Raw genomic sequence first — 17,165 nt, 5'->3', positions numbered from 1 at the left:
ATTCAGATTTTTCAGCAATGATTATTCTAAAAATGATATATAGAGAAAGGAATGTCTTTGACATCAAGAATAATATGCCATCTGACAAAACTTAGCACTTTAACTTCTCTGTAAGTTCTTATTTTTCAGCAAATCCAGTCATATCACTCAGGACTACTTTGTCTAAGTATGTCCTCAAGTATGTCCTATTTTACTCATCAGATATTTCATTTAAGCATTGACACAAAGCTCACATTCTCACATGTTTGAATAAAAGTCTCATTGATCACTTGGGAATTGCAAAAATTATACAGAAATTTAGACTTTGGTTACCTGCATAAATGACTACCTGTGACGACAAATAGATAAATTCTGTAACATGCACAAGAACCACAAAAATGTGGATTTCATACAATGATCCTCACTTCTATTGCCATTGCGACTGGAAACAATTATTATTTCCGTAGTAGCATGATATTTGAGCATCCCAAGATTGTAAAAGTACTCAGTTACGCAGTAAAGTGAGATGGGGAAATTCTATTATCCTGCTTTTGTAACAGGCAAATTGAAGTTATGTGGAATGTAAAAGAGAGGGATTTAGGATAAACAACCACACTAATGCACTGAGATCCAATGGTAAGTTCCATAAAAAGGAATAGTATAATAGTTACACATAATGTTCTCTCAACAACCACTCTGCTTCTTACATTACCATTTAGGAGAAGCCAATTATTATTTACTGAGTATTGGGACTTCCTCAGTGATGAACAATGTTGATGCTTTCAGTTTCAAGGATTTGATTCTGTTCAAAACATCGAATAAAAAATATTTCTATTGACTCAAGGAAAGGGTCCAAATTTCAGTCAGATCTGGACCTTGATGCCATTATACAATAACCTATTGATTAGAAAAAAAAAAAAAGTGCTTTGTTAAACATAGTGGGTGTATGGTAAGTCTGGACTCCTGTTACCCTGATGTTGGTGACCGTCACTGTGTGGTTGTGCTGGCCCAGAGCTGTAACATATTGCTGTGCGTATGACCTTGAGGCTCACGTTTTCTAATTCATCATAGCCCTCGTTGAGACAGGGACTGAGCTGTACAGAAGGATGAAATGGTATCTCTGTAGACAACGAGCAGATTTTGCTATTGCTGCAAGGAGTTGAGTGGCGTGGGAACTCCCAGCAGCTGCCAAACTCTTCGGCACCAAAGATGTGATTTAACATTCGTGTTCACAAAGGCGTGACCAGTTTTACTTTCAAAACTGCTAGGCAGATTCGAATTGGAATAACAGGATGTCTTCAATTGCAGCAGAAGCATTTTTTTATCAGTTGAAAATGCTCTTAAGGAAGTAAGTGCTTGTAGAAACAGAGCCGGGGCCTTCCACAAGAAATTCAAGCTCTGAGTGGGCAAAAAGGCTTTGATTCAGAAATTATGGTCTAAAGGATATTTGACAGCTATTCAGTCAATTGTGTACATGAGGGTACTCTAAACCACACGAAATGAGTGGCCACCACTACTAGAATCCTAGGTAAGATTAATTGTTCTATGGAACATCTGGATGGGAAGACCATCATGGGTTTATGGGTTATCACTCTCTTAGACTCCAAACGCAACAAATGTAAAATGTTTTTCCTCCAAAATACTGGGAAGCAGTTCTATTCTTCACAAGGCCAGTAGACAAGTGCAGTATGTCCACAAGCTGTGGAAAGGTCTTTAAGTTTCTTTCAGAGGACCACAGAAGGACTTAATGAAGACCAAAAAGTTCCTGAAGTCATATTGATGGTCCGGTGGTATGACCGCCTTCTCCTGGCTATGAATATCTGTGTTGAGGAAAATATAGACATGACTAGTAAAGCAAGTTTGACAGCATTAGCATGGCTAGTGCTAAAGGTCTGTCTTCTTAAAACAGGATGCAAGAACTTTCCCTCTCTCATCTGTTGTCTTAGTGGAACCTGCTGCTCTGGCTCATGACCAAGAAAGTCACATGGAAAGAGCTGCACATGGCACATTGTTGTGGGACTGCTAGGAACCGAAGGAAGCAGCTGTAGCTCTAGGGCTCTTGCACTCAGGGACTTGCTCTCAGGCAGCTGAGCCTTGTGCTGTCTATGTCTCACGTAGCCAAAAGAGCACCAGATGACATATTTGGGATTTATCTCTTAGCCCAATATAATAATGTCGAGGTCTGCTGCTGTAGGCATGTGGCCCTTAGAAATAAAGATGAGGCCTGAGGAACATTCATTCAGTTTATGATGAGTATTTCTAGTCACCTGAATAACTGTAACTTGCATTTTCCTTTCAACATAGGAATGGAAACACATGGGGCTCACTATAGCAGGTCAACCACTCTTACTGTATCATCACTGTTTCTGCACCTTCTCAGCTTTAGACTCAATTTCAGTCCTCAGACTCCTCTAAACAATGGAAATTAAACTTCTGGTCTATGAATCAGGTAATAGCTGCACTGGTAGATGTGCATTTTCCTCTTTTTGGGAGAGATCAAATACTGGAAAGATAGGTGTATCCATACGTTAGGATGGTTACACAATAAAACCTCTAAGTTAATCCAAACACCAGCTTTAACATGCACTTAATTCAAATTAAAGTCGCCCCTGTCTCAGGAGTTAGTAGCATGTTTGATTTGCAATACCTGCTCCCTGAATATTCAAATTCTCTAAATATTAAAAGTTCACACATGCTGTAGTTGCTGACTGGAACGGATAATGGTATCAACTTCTGAGTAGGGAGGACGCAGCATTTCCACTCGGGTAACAGCTTTTCTTACTTGTAGGATACTTACATCCTACTTCTAGGCCAGCCCAGGGAAAGACCTTGGCAAGTTCAGACCAAGACATCATTTGTTGTGCCCCAAAGCTAGTTCAGTTAATGGCTTTATAGATCCAGCTTTCACTGCAGTACTTCTTGCAGCAACTACTATTTAGAGAACTTGCTTTGCAAACAAGAGCATACTGTTTTGTTGAGATAATAGGGCTGTGGGTAGAGATTGTTAAAGAGCAATCAGCAAAACAGGATTGGTAATGAATCTGATGAAACTCTCTATTTGACTTACAATATCTATTTTGGAGCTAACTACGTGCTTGGTATAATATTACCGATGCCTCATCCCATTTTCTGTTGCAAGGACTCTATTTCCTGGGCTCAGAGAAGGTTATCTGACTCCTCTTCTTAGGTGACAGTGGAGTCTTTCCTGTCAAAGACATTGGTCAAATCAGACCCCTTAGCAACAGCAAGCACTCCTGGTATAGAAGTTAGTCTGACCTGGCTTAGGGCCGGATACAGATGAAAAGACCCTTTCCAGATATGGCTAGAAAGTGGGTAGGTAATATTCCATGATCTAGAAAAGTAAATGGTTGCTTTGAACTCAACAGTTTTGTAAGGAAATGGCTAGGAAAGATGCAAATTCATCACACCCTTGACATTTGCTTAGTTTTGATAAGATTTCTTTCATAAAACAGGATTAATATTAAAGATGCATACATTCAAGATATTTTCAGGTCCTGATGTATAGTCAACGGTTGGACCAGATGAACTTATTTCCAATCTAAACGATTCTATGATTCTACAGAATAGCAGACTTTCTGAAGTAAAGAAAGGTATTAATTATAACAGGTATTACTCAAGAGGAAAAAACCAGCTTCTCAAAAGAGATTCTGTTCCAGCTTCATTTCCTTGTTCAGCAAGGACCAAATTGTGTCTCTGGTTCTGTCTTGCACAGACATGTCAAAGCTAGATAATACTCGGCTTATAAAAATGCCCATTACATCTGGCAGTACATCTCCTATGGCCGATTTACTCAACGTTAGAAAACCAGACTGCTACTCCCACTGCTACATGTATTTATTCAGGAGCTGGGTTTTTATAAGTTGGATAATTAATTTTATCATATTAACATTTGTAATTATGCAACTTAGCTAAAGAAATGGAATCAAATCTTTTCCTTTGGTTTGTAAAGGTTGTCAAAAGGATTTTCTTCAGAACAGTGCATGATGTTTATTTCTTGAATTCCTCTGAGGAATCAGGGATATTTGCATGGTGTATATGATTACACAGACTATGTATTGGTTCAATATTTTAAATCCTATCACTTGTACTAGGGGATGTTTCATCTTACGGTCTCAGTGCTCTATGCCTTGTGTAAGCACAGTGACAAGCATCTCTACCCAGACAGAATTTGCCGTCTGAACAGTCAAGATGACAAAAATGCGAGACGAAAAAAGGACAAAGAGATGTTGACTCCCTCACAAAGCACTGGTGAAGAACTCTACAGCTCTGTGTGAAAGGAACGAATTAAACATTTTATCTTATGTTTTGTCTTGCAGCTATCATGCAAATTTATTTTAAAATTATATTATCATATTAAATAGCAACCACTGCAGTATATTGGAATTAAAACCAGATCATCTCTAATAACAACCCAACCTAATTTTGAATTACCCAGCCTTCCCCTCATCTTAGTATTACTGATTAAATAAAGTTTAAGAGCAGATTTTTGGTTACCTTTGCTAAATGCCATCATGACCATTTTTTTATTCATGGTACAAAAATTTATAGCGACCACAGAGATTTTACACATAAAATTATAATAATCTTCTATGATGCTTCTCTAATGACATTATTGGTAAGTGCATTTTTGTAACTTTTATCAAGCAAAATGGAAAACAAATATTTTCAATTTTCCCTATAGTGCATCACAGCAAGCTCTACTCTAGCACTGACAGTAATATAATCTTTAAAATATTGGCATAAATATATGATATGCATCAATAAAATGTATTTGTATAAATTAATTATACAATATACCTAAAAAATAACAGCAATGACAAAGAAATGAAATCTGAAGTTGGAAGGGGTGAGAGCTTTTTGCAATTCCTGTTGGACTGCATTTAGAATTTTTGACAATTACCAACTCCTGCCCTACTCCATAGCTAGGGCCTGATCATACATTTTCAAATTTTTTATTTGGTTACAGATAGAACAAGAAAATTTTGAAAACCAAAACAAAACTCTCTTGCACTCATCAAATAAATTTTTCAACATAAAATGTCAGGAGAAAGTTTTAGGGCAATCCATGTATTTCCCAGCACAGGTAATGAGGGTTTTAAATTCAATTATATTTTCATTCTGCATTATTTAATTATTATTACACTAAATTCAATTAAGTTTTCCCCACAACTTTATGTTTACAGAAATGTATAGTTGGAAGAGCTTAGTAAGCAGTCAGAACAGCTTTATATTAGGCAATTAAAGTATGGGGAAACATGAATTCTCATAATCATTTTCTCTGACCAGACATGAAGGCACAGACAAGGCTTTTAACTGGAAGACATTTTAAAAGCCACAAATGAAGTACTTTAAAACTTATGAGACCATTGTAAGATGTATGCAGAATATATATCGGGTTGTCACCTGAAGAACGGTACATCTGATTCTGACTCTGTCTTATACATAAACCTGTATGGAAACAGCTTCTGTGTGGTGTTAAGAGTGAGAATCAATAAAATAGCAGAACTCCAAAGGTATAGTTCAGTATTAATACTCCCAAAATTTTAGCAGACTAGACTTTTAAGTTTGGATTAATCATATAAAATCTTGTCTCTGTTTAATGGGAAACTGCTTGTTATGTAATATTGTCCTTTCCTATTGCTGTGCTCACAGGTCCCAGTGTGGATGGAGGCCCTGTTGTGCTAGACATTGCAGAAACACACAGAAGGTATTTACTAGCTGCAAGCACTAACATGACAGACAACACAGGAACTGGAACATGACATACAAGCAATTTAAACAAATGTATGTCTTAGGGAGCCATCATTTGAGAACAGTGGTTACTTTTCTGTCTCACTAATTTCTACTAATTCTACTAATTTCAGCAGGCTCAGGTCAGTTTAATGTCAGTCTCCAAACCCAAGAGCCCCACATGGAAAAACAGCAGTTGAGGAACTCTGCACGGTGAATGTTTCTGATCATACACAAACTGTAATAATTGCTGGATTTCATACACAAATGTGTATGCAATTATTTGTATATATACAGAATACAGAAATAGAAATTAAACCCAAGTTATTAATTTTCTCCATCTCGTGATTATTTCAGCAGGCTGGGCTTGACTCTGGGTACTAAATTTCAGAGTAGGTGCATGCCACAGTGTCCCCCACCACGCACGTCAGCTCCCCTTCAGGAAAGCGGATTTTGAGCAGGGCCTGCAGGCACCACTCCTGTAAGCGCTTAGGCACCTGAAATCAGGGGTGGAGCTCACACGCAGCCGAGGCACAATCAGCGCGCTTGGATCCAGGCACTGGGAAGTCCCTGGGTTCCACATTTGGAAATGCTATTTGTTTCATGGACAGAGACCTTTTTCAGGGCACACTTGAGCTAAACAAATTGGAAATTTCACCAGCTCTATCATTCCTGTTTCTCATTTCCCACATTAGAACAGCTCTGCTTGCTTCTGGAAGCGAAAAAATAAACAAAAAACCCAGGAAAATGCATAGTTGAACATTACTGATTGTATCTGGGCTCAGAAAAGAAGGTGGTACATCAGCCCATGAGATCAGAACATCTGGTTTTCCTTTGGCAGAGGGTTTGCCAAGAGCAGCTTCATTTAAATTTCCCCATACTACTTAAAAGTAGCAAAGAAGAAGCAGGAGCTGCAGCCAAGCCCTTATGAACTCATCTGTCCACAGTTCTTAAGCTTGCATGTACACTATAATCTCGTTCTCAGGTTTTTAAAAACTCTTTATCAATATTATAAATTATTCCAACAGTGAACTTGGATTATTTTTTTTCATTTAAACAAGTGTTATTCTACACTCTTTTACATACACAAGATTCGATTCATATTATAATTCAGATTAATCAAATGCTTTAAGAAAATACATCATATACGTTAAGTATGTATCGCACTACTCAGAAGTCTTACTTTCTTTGGTAACAGCTTCTCTGCAGTATCTTTATATCTTTCTTTTCAACTATTACTCCTTCCATAAAATATTTAAGTATTCACCATCTGATAGAGACAACGTGAATGACTGTGGCCTGGCTGGAGGCAAATTATATTTAACTTAATGGAAAAATAGCAAACTACAGCTGTTCAGGGTTATTCAGGGAAATATGCAATATTGGTGGTTCCGACATGAAAATATTTTAGTGAAAATTAGGATGAGAATTTGTGAATGATTACATAAATATTTCATTTGAGTATTAAAAAATGTAACATTCTCAAAATGGCAACTAAATCCTCAGAGCGTACACTGTTAATCATAAAATGCATGGAAACGCTGTACAAGTTCATTAGTGTATGTCTTTGCAGTGAAGGAGAACTCCTGCTGTGAATGAATGTTCTTTATCATATATTTTTATTGCTGTCTAGTCTGGTTTTAAATGTTGCAAATGATTTGGCATCTCCAATTTAATAAGGCATGCTATTACACAGTCTGGTAAGTCTCACTGTCAGGAAGTGTTACTTTTCCAGTTAAAATTTTTAGTTAAATTTTGCTTTCTTAATTCATCACATTCCTGACATTCGTATTTTTTGTATTTGCTTAAGTAATTACCTCCATCTTTGGTGCCTGAATTTGTCAAGTGCTTAAATAGTTGTTTACACAAGTATTTGATTACATAATCAGTTAATTTCTTTCAAAATACATATAATACTTATAGATTTAGACCACTATCATCAGCCAACTAATGTTATATATAGTAAGATTAGATATAGTTAGCTTTTCAGCATTTTCTTATGTAATAAAAATGAATTTATATTGCCTTACAGAAAACTTTGAAAAATAATAAAAAATTTAATACTTTGTCTATATTCATCATTAATTGATCATGAGAACCCAAGAAGATTAGTAGAGTGGTAAGTTTCTGGGAACAGGTATATGGGTATAGCACTTACTAATTGCAACTAAGCCAAAAGAAGAAAATACCTGTGAATATTTGGAAAACCCTGTATTTGTTTGTCCAGCTGTAGCAATTTGTCCTATTTACTCCAGTACCAGAAATATATGTGTACAAAAGAGAAACTGGAAGTAAAGACCACACTCTAGTCTAAATGTGCAGAGACTTTCCCAGTTGTCATTGCCTATGTCCGTATGTCCAGCTGAAGCACAGGCATGAGAGCAGGTTAAACGCTTGTCCCGTTCTTAGGAAGAACTATGCTTAGAATACACATTGACGGAGTGGACATTGTGTGCTTGGCCCTCCATATACCAAGTTCATTCCTGTCATGATAAGGTGATCCCCAGGTTAGTGACTCAAACCCAAGTAAGGCTGAACATGGATGGCAGGAGAATATGGGACAATGCAGACTTGAATCATGTTTGACTGATGGTGCATCTAAAACTATAAAGACCTGTCTGCCACTCTTACTCACACTGTGCTTAAAATTTTTGTCAGAGAAAAACCTGTGCTACATGCCAACTCCACACTGGAGAACTGCAACTAGTTATCCTGGGGAACACTCCTATTACATGACTGTCCTTATCCACATGAAATATAGCACAATTGCCTTGACCTCTCTTATTCCAGGAGACTGTGATAGCTCTGGCATCCACTAAAACCCATGGAAATATGGGTTTCTCCATCAGAGGCTAAAAAAAGTTAGGAATAATCTTTGGCACACAACTGTTCCTGGTGTTACGATAATGTAGCATAACCGAAAAGATATCACAACTGAATTAATGTAGGGTTTCTGAACAAAATTTGCTAGCGCATCAGAAATGGTAATCATCTGATCAAGGGCATTTTTCACACCTGAGTTTTAGAGTACTAGCATGACAATCTATGAAATTGAATAGTGACCTAAAAATTTTGATCCAAGTCTTCCCTGATTACAGTGTCAACACAATGGTTTAGAATTATGGGTGAAGTTCTGAGGACATGAGTACTAATTTTCTACGTGATGGCAGGGTAGGACAGCTAAAGATTGTTACGTTGAGGAGAAAATGTAAAATCAGTCTTATGAACTTAGTTTTCTCTAAGGATTATAAAGATAATGGAAAAGTAAAAATGCAAAAGGAAAAAAAAACAAACTACCTCTGTCATGGTTTAACCCCATTCAGCAACTAAATACCACACAGCTGCTCACTCCCCTTCCCCCTTGCAGTGGGATGGGGGAGAGAATCGGGGTAGAAAAAAAAAAAAGAAAGTAAAACCTGCGGAATGAGATAAAGACTATTTAATAGGACAGCAGAGGAAGAGAAAATAATAATAACAACAACAATAATAATAATGATGATGAAAAGAATACACAAAACAAGTGATGCACAATGAACCCTGCTGACCAATGCCCAGCCCGTCCCTGAGCAATGACTGCTGACTCCCAGCCAACTCTCCCAATTTATGTACTGAGCATGACGTCGTATGGTCTGGAATAGCCCTGTGGCCAGTTGGGGTCAGCTGTCCTGGCTGTGCCCCCTCCCAGCTTCTTGTGCACCTGGCAGAACAAGGGAAGCTGAAAAGTCCTTGACTGGTGCAAGCATGGCTTAGCAACAACTGAAACATCAGGGTGTTATCAACATTCTTCTCATACTAAAGCCAAAACACAGCACTATGCCAGCTACCAGGAGGAAAATTAACTCTATCCCAGCTGAAACCAGGATACCCTCAGAAATCACTGAGGCAGCAATACAAGCAAATATTATAGTTGTGAAATCATATCTGTTACGTAACAAACTGAGAAGCCAAATACCTCTTGTTAATGCCTCCTATTGAGCAGCTAATCTCTATAAAGCTTTCAGATGCTCAGTGTTGTATAAAACATTGTTATATGGATTAGATCAACACTGTCCAAATTTTTCCAAATTGTTTGCCAGTCATGCAGCCTTCTAGAGTCATGTTGATATGGATTTATATGTTGGGCAATTAGTATGGGAGATACTAAAACCATTTAAGAATCAAATTCCAAAATACAGATCCTCAAAAGTCCTGCTCACTTGTCCAACAGATCTAGGCATACTAATATTCTTGCAGTTTAATTATCTGATCGCCACTGGACATGAACACAATCAAAATCTCCTAAGTGATGAACTTACAAATAAAGTCTACAAGGATAAAGAGGGGCCATGTGAGGTACTGCTGTCTTTTCACTTAAGAGCAAGTGGTTGCAGAACTCAACTGGGTTGTTGCGCTCCCAGATAAAAATTCCTCCTTTCCCTGGGAAAATCCCATCTCACATCTTCCCCCAGAGATCCATGCTCTGACCAACAGATTATAGTACATTTGATGTTGGGAATCTTTTACTCTTTCTAGTTTGTTCTACTTCATATAAATTAATGAAATATTAATTGGAGCAGAAGCTGCAACAGAAGCTTCTGTCTCCAAGGTGAGTGCCATAATCATCTGACAGCTAAAGCATGTGTTACCTCCACCCAATAAAAATTACTTTTTCCATATAAATGAAAACAGTTTCAATTAGGAAGACTGAGAAATGCCCAATTCTATAGTCTATACCACAATAAAGATTTGGAAAAGAACAATGAGAGTAAGGAGTATTCTTGCTTTCAATGTATTCAGCATTTTTCTAGTTAAATATTTTAGGATCTGTTAAGCTTCTAGAAGGATAAATTTTCATCTCATATGATAGCGTCAAGTCTAGTGTAACTGGTGGCCTTGAAATTAAAATGTTATAAGCTAAGAGTCAGTGGACCATTTTAAAAGTACGCAGTCAACTATCAATTTAATCAATTAAGACAAAAAGGTAAAAGAGGAATATATTTTTTCCTGTGAAGCATTTATATTCTCTTCGTCAGAAGCATAAGAAAGATTAATGAGTTTTTCAGAGGAAATCATTAGTGTAATATTTTTTATAGAAAAAAAAATACTCTGTCTTGGCAACATCAGATGGCCAACCACAAGACAAAACTTCTTAAAAGCAAAAATGATACTCAAGTTTGTCAGTATCTCTCTTCTGATGGGAGGCTCAAAACTGGAGGCTGTATTACACGCGTGCTCTAATGAGTGCTGTAAAGGGAGAGAATCAGTTCCCGTGGTCTCTGGCTCTGCTCCTGTTCACGCAGCCCAATATGCTCTTGGCCTTTCTTGCTGCCAGGGTCACTCTTGGCTCACGCTCAGCTTGCTGCCCGCCAACCCCCAGTGCCTTCTCCACAGAGCTGCCCCTGTCCAGGCAGCACCAGCCTGTGCTGGCGCCAGGGGCTCTTCCTCTCCAGGAGCAGGACTTTGCATTTGTCCTTCTTTAATTCCATTAGGTTGGACCATTCGTCCAGCCTGTCTAGGCTCCTCTGAATGTCAGCCTGAGCCTTGAAAGTATTGAATGGTACACCCAAATTGGTATAATCTGCAAACTTAGTGAGCAAGCATTCTGCCACCTCTTCAAAGTCATTGATAAAGTTGTTAAAAAGGACCAGTGTCAGGAGAGACCCCTGAAACGCTTATTACTGGCCTCCATGTACAGTACAACACATTAGTAACTACCTTTGGAGCCTGACCATCCAGCTAGTTTGATTTTTTTTTTACTTATCATCTGGTTATCCACCCTTCATGGCTGTAATGTCCTAACTAGGCTACAAGAATATTGTTGGAGAGTATCAAAAGCCTTGCTGAAGTCAAGGCAAATGATATCTTGTGTCCTCCCATTGTCTATAATTCCAGACATTTTGTCATAGAAGGTAATAGTATTAGCCAGGCATCATTCACCCTTGGTAAATTCACGCTGACTGTTGCCTATTACCTTATTCTCCTTCATGGGCTTTGAAAGGTCTTCCAAGAGGACTTGCTCCATCATTTTCCTTGGGACTGAAGTGAGGCTGAGCAGCCCATAACTCACCAGACTGTCCCTTTGGCCTCTTTTTTTGAAGACAAGTGCAACACTTGCCTTCCCCCAGACACTAAGGATTTCCCAGTCTCCATAACCTTTCAAACATGGCACAGGGTGACTTTGCAAGAGAATCAGACAGTTGTCTCTGCACCTATAGATGCAGCCCATCTTGTTGCCCTTTGTCCCTTGTAAGTCTTAACTAAAGCTGAGCTTTGGCCTTCCTGACACAGGAAGCAGGCCACATTTCCTGGCCCAGACAATGTTTCTGAATTTCTTCTTTGTAGTTTGTGCTTACTCTATGCTTTTTGCATTGGAGTTCCATCACAAGTAATCCATCTAGCTAAGCCAGGCTACTTATCTTCCTGAGGATCAGGATAGACCATTTCTGCCTTTGGAGGCTACTGTCGTTAAACACCAGCAAGGGTAACTTTACCCTTCAGATCTGGCTCCCATGGGATCCCATGAGTAGCAGATCCAGCTGTGCGCCACCCTCAGTTGTTCTGTCCAGAAGTTATCCCCGATACCCTCTAGAAATCTTCACTGCTTCCATCCTACCATGTTTGTCCTTTCAGCCGATGTCAGGGACATTAAAGTTCTCCTCTTTCAGACTTAACAGATCCTTCAGAATTGTTCACAGGACTTCGGACATCCTCGCCCTGTTGCAGCCCTAAATCCCTTAAGATTCTTAGTTTCAAAACTCTTAGGACTAGCAGTCCCCTTTAGTTCTCAGAGAGCCTCAATATGCTAAAAACAGAATCTGGAATTTCCATTTCATGCAAAATCTCAGTATGTTATGTCCAGGGGAAAAAACCCAACCTCCAGTTTTTTCAGACTTTCTAATTTTCATGCAAAGATCATTCTAGTTTTTAGAATACTCTATTTCAACTTATTCATCAAGCTCAAGGCATAACTATTTGTTTCTGTCTTCTCTAAAACAGCTGAATAGAATGAATCCACAGCTTTCTTCTCTCACTCCTCCCTCCCCCTCCCAAAAAAAATAAATTGAGACCCTGTCCCCCTGAACATGAATCTGCACAACTTGGGAATAATCATAGGTTATGTAATTGGGGCAGTATAAGAAAAGGAATATATTCTCTGTTCAGGTTGTTCCCTTTTAGTCTAGGTTTTATGAAATTAAATTAAATGAAACGAAATGAAATGAAATTCTGTTCAATTTAGTCATGTTCATTTAATGCTGAAGGCCTCTCAAACAATAGAGTTTAGAAAAGTCTCGTCTTCCATCATCCTTCCAAATTTCTACATGGAGATTAAAACCTATTCATCTTGCAGCATACCTGTGTTTGGTTCATGTTCTCCTTTATCAGCTTAGCTTGTTTGCTAGTATTTATCACACTGTCTGGTTTTTTGGGTTGAGACAGCAGATGTGTGCATGGATTAATTCTATGCCAGAGCCTGTTGAAGCTGTGTTCATAATTTCATTATTATTTTAATCTGGATCTATGAAGAGACATAGCACATGATTTTTGTATCTGCAAGGTATTATTTAATGAAAGATTTAAGGAGTTTTACAGAAAGAGAAAACAATTTTTACCCTATAAAAGAAACTTTGATGTCTAAATAACAATTTTGTTGACTTTGAGTGGACTCATGAAAGGGTTCTGCTATAGAACTATGCCAATCAATCACTAAAGCACCAACACCCTATGTGCTATACTGCAAAAGTGTTTTCCTAATAAAACTACGTAATACAATCATGTTATGTATAAAGTTTTATTTGAGCATAAACTCTCTTCAGAACTGTACTGCAAAAATACCTTTACAATTTTTTTTCTAAATATATCAACCTTAGTAAGAATACAACTTGTTTCTTGTATTATTTGACAGAGAAACAGTTGTTAATATTTTATTAGCTATTAATATTCTAATATTGTTTACAGGGATAACATTTTAATGTATTTTTTTAAAACTAGGACTGAATATTTTTGAAGTATTAGCTAAAAATACAATATTTGTAATTTAACACGTGATTTAATCTCTACATAATATACCTAGAACACATAATAAATAAATATAAAAAGTGTTATAAGAGATTTATAAGACAGACTAATATTTGCCAAAGAACTGATGACCATATAGGATAATATTTCACAATTACTTTTCAACTCTTCCCAATAATGGGAATGTTTAATTGGATAAGTAGGATCTATATATCAATACAATTTCCTAAATAGCAAATACTTGTCAAGCTTGGAACTCAAGAACCATAAAAATCTATTTCTGAGAATATATTGTTACCTATCTTTTTCAAACAATAACCAAAAACTTTGAGGCATAAATGCTTAACTCCATCAGGAATAGGGTTTGATGACAGTGTTGGCAATTTCTATGACTGTTACACTCATTCTTTACAAAGGGTATTTCCTTAGACACAGAAAAGGACTGTGATGCTTCAATTATACTGCCAGACTTCGAACATACATTTAACACCTATACGCTTTCTTATTAGAGGCTAGCAGCGCTTCTCTGGATGGTATTTCTGGTATCTTCAGAGTTACTTCTTGTCTTGACAGATACACTCTATATATTACAATACACAGCAAAAAAAGTTCTCCATTCTTAATGACCTCACACATATTTTTGCTGAGGATTGTGACATACACGTGTACTTTGCACAAATGTTCTTATAGCTGATATTTAGCTGAAATACATGTATTTCCCTAAAATTATCTCAAATGAATAAAGGCATTACAGTTAAGTCACTATTTAACCAGGTGTATCAGGAATACAGATTCTTTAACAGTGAATTAGGAAAACCCTTATATCCATGGCATTCGTAGCCCACCCGGTGAAAGAACATAAGCCCGCAGCACGTGACCTGTTATTCCACTGCTCTGGCTGCCAAGGCAGGACACCATCCCTTAGCAGATCAAGGCATTTAGGGCCTTCCTCACAGATAACTAATAGGAGGTAGGAGTTCCTAGAAGTGGATCTTCTGACGCTATTTTTTTAGTCCTGACTGATATTAGAGAAGAAATACCCAGTTTCATACAAAGAAACCAAACCAACAGAAAATAATTTTTAAAACACCTTAAAAATATAAAACTGAGCCACACAGAAAACAATTTTAAGTTGTTCATGTTCTCTGTGATTCCTAATGTGCAGTCACTAAGTGCAAATCTTCCATCTGAACTCCATAACAGAAAAATTATATGTGATCTAAGATGTTCTGCATTGTAATCAGTACGACAGTAACAGTCAGTGCTGAAAAGAAGTTATGTGGGGGAAGAAATTTGACGGTAATTCAAGCACTAGTAACCGTGTTAGTATGTAGGACTCAAAATTAACCTACTTGCTTTATAGTTAGAGAAAGTAGAGTATAGAAATGCTTCTATGAAGATAAAATGGCCTTCCTTTAGTGACAGAGGTGTAATAGCAATAGATAATGGGAACTTTAATATAACACTTTCTTCAGTAGCAGGGGCAGAGCCGTAGGAATTTACTTTTATTGTTTTTCTTGTAACAAGTCTATTCAAATAATCTGTGTATCACAACTGCATGTTAGGAACAAATTAGCTTAGCTTCAATATTCACTGATGCATTTTATTGCATTCTGACTAAAGCTACATCTTGCAGACTTCTGAAAGTTACCCTTTAATCTACTACATGCAAAATTACATTATAAATATTAAAATATATGACAGTGGAAAGTTATTAAATTTATTCCTGAATAATATAGCTGCTTAGCCTCAAGCACGAAGTAGTAATAATTACCTCTGAGCTGTAATTAATTGGGCAAATAAATTGTTAAATTTTAGATGCTGGTAAACAGGAGAAGGAAACTAAGAAAAACCAGCAACTGTCAGCAATATTTTAACACTAAGGAATTCTGTATGAGATAAAATTACAGCAAACACATTTATAAAATATAAATTAAACAGAGACTATGAGAAAACAATAAAATACATTCTCTTAGAATGGTTAGAATTCACCTCAGTATAAGCTATCAGCAACCTCAGTATTTTAAAGATTATTACCCATACAAAAATTACAGATCAGGACGTATGTTCAAAGATAGATATTTCTTATGTGCTTTCAACCAAAGGACAAATTACAGTTGAGAAGGAAGAAAAAAAGAAACATCTATTATATACAGAAAAGCTGATGTACATACAAAATAAGTGAAGTGGTGAGGCAGGGAAGAGAAAGAAATATGAAAAGAACGGAAAATTAAAGAGGACACTTACTGGGGAAAACCACATCACTTTAAGAATCCAAATTGTCAAAGAAAAATTCACAACTAGGATGATAAGCAGAAGGAGAACAAACAGGTAGAGGCAACGCTTTCTCCAGCCATAAATTCCAATTTTGTAGACATATTCATTCTTCGGCCTCTCTAGGCTAGTGCCTGGTGTTGTTGTAGTGTATTGTTCACGTACCATCTGCTATGTAAAGAAAAAAAAGGGACTGCTTAGTTGTTTGAGTTAAATTAAAAATATTTATATAAACCCCCAAGGAAAATATGAAGATATAATTGTAATACCAAGTTACTAGAAAATAGAAACTTTTATGAAGTTTTTCTTGGAAAGCACTTTCATCATGTCCCATTCAAAATACATCTTAATTTTTGGTATACACGATGTGATGTTTTAATATATGAACTGAATCAATTGCCATTTTTAGGAGGTTTATTTTTATGTATAGGATGGCAACGCTTTTCTCCCACTTTTCATACTATTTTAATACTCCCATCACAAAATATTTCATAGGATCTTATAATAATCTGTGGCTCACAGAACAGTATTATTTGCTGTAAAAATAGTTACAAGTGGTAATGGTACCTTGTAAACAGAGGTTTAAAAACAATTCTACATATTCTTTCCTCAATTCAGTAATAAAATGCATCTTTTTGTGTTGCAAACCTTAACTATGTTTCACTGGAATGCCAAAATATGTTAAGCTTTAGAATCTGTATATAAAGAAATGAAATGGTTCTTAAAAATGTAAAGGAAATAATGCTTCCTCAAGTTATCAGATGTTCATATTTAAAGATATTTTAGCAATAAAAACATTACTTACTGGGTTTAAACAACTTCCTTCACTTTATATTATAGTTCTTAAAGAAGCACTCTTTGAATTTAAAGAAATCTTACCAGATTGCACTTCCTGAAAACATGAGGATATTCACTAACTTCCACCTTTACAGCACAGAGATCACCAACAATTGAAAACATTCATTAAAGCTTACAATTTCAGCCAAGAGAGTAAAATCTCAGCAACTGAAGTTGCTTATCTAGAACAACAGTGGGCAATATCTGTCTCTTTTCCACCAATACAAAACAAAAAACCAACAAAACTAACCATGGATGTCAAAGAGAAAATAGGTATTGTAAGTTCGAGTACTTCCCATGAGCCAGGTATATCCACAGGCATCCTACAT

At 36.9% G+C, this 17,165-nt stretch overlaps 1 protein-coding gene across 1 annotated transcript in view; it reads right to left on the bottom strand.

Moving 5' to 3' along the window:
- SGCG (sarcoglycan gamma) overlaps positions 1 to 16,167 on the bottom strand; it is a 75,822-nt gene extending 59,655 nt beyond the window's left edge. Inside the window, exon 1 of the mRNA XM_009644885.1 lies at positions 15,973 to 16,167. Within this exon, the coding sequence (XP_009643180.1) occupies positions 15,973 to 16,167 (195 nt within the window). The remainder of the gene's footprint in view (positions 1 to 15,972) is intronic.
- Positions 16,168 to 17,165: the final 998 nt, after the last annotated feature.

This window comes from Egretta garzetta, unplaced genomic scaffold (assembly GCF_000687185.1).
Source record: "Egretta garzetta isolate BGI_Z169 unplaced genomic scaffold, ASM68718v1 scaffold98, whole genome shotgun sequence".
NCBI lineage: Eukaryota > Metazoa > Chordata > Aves > Pelecaniformes > Ardeidae > Egretta > Egretta garzetta.
The sequence above is the reverse complement of the archived record's forward strand: the minus strand, read 5'-3'. Positions and strand labels throughout refer to the sequence as shown.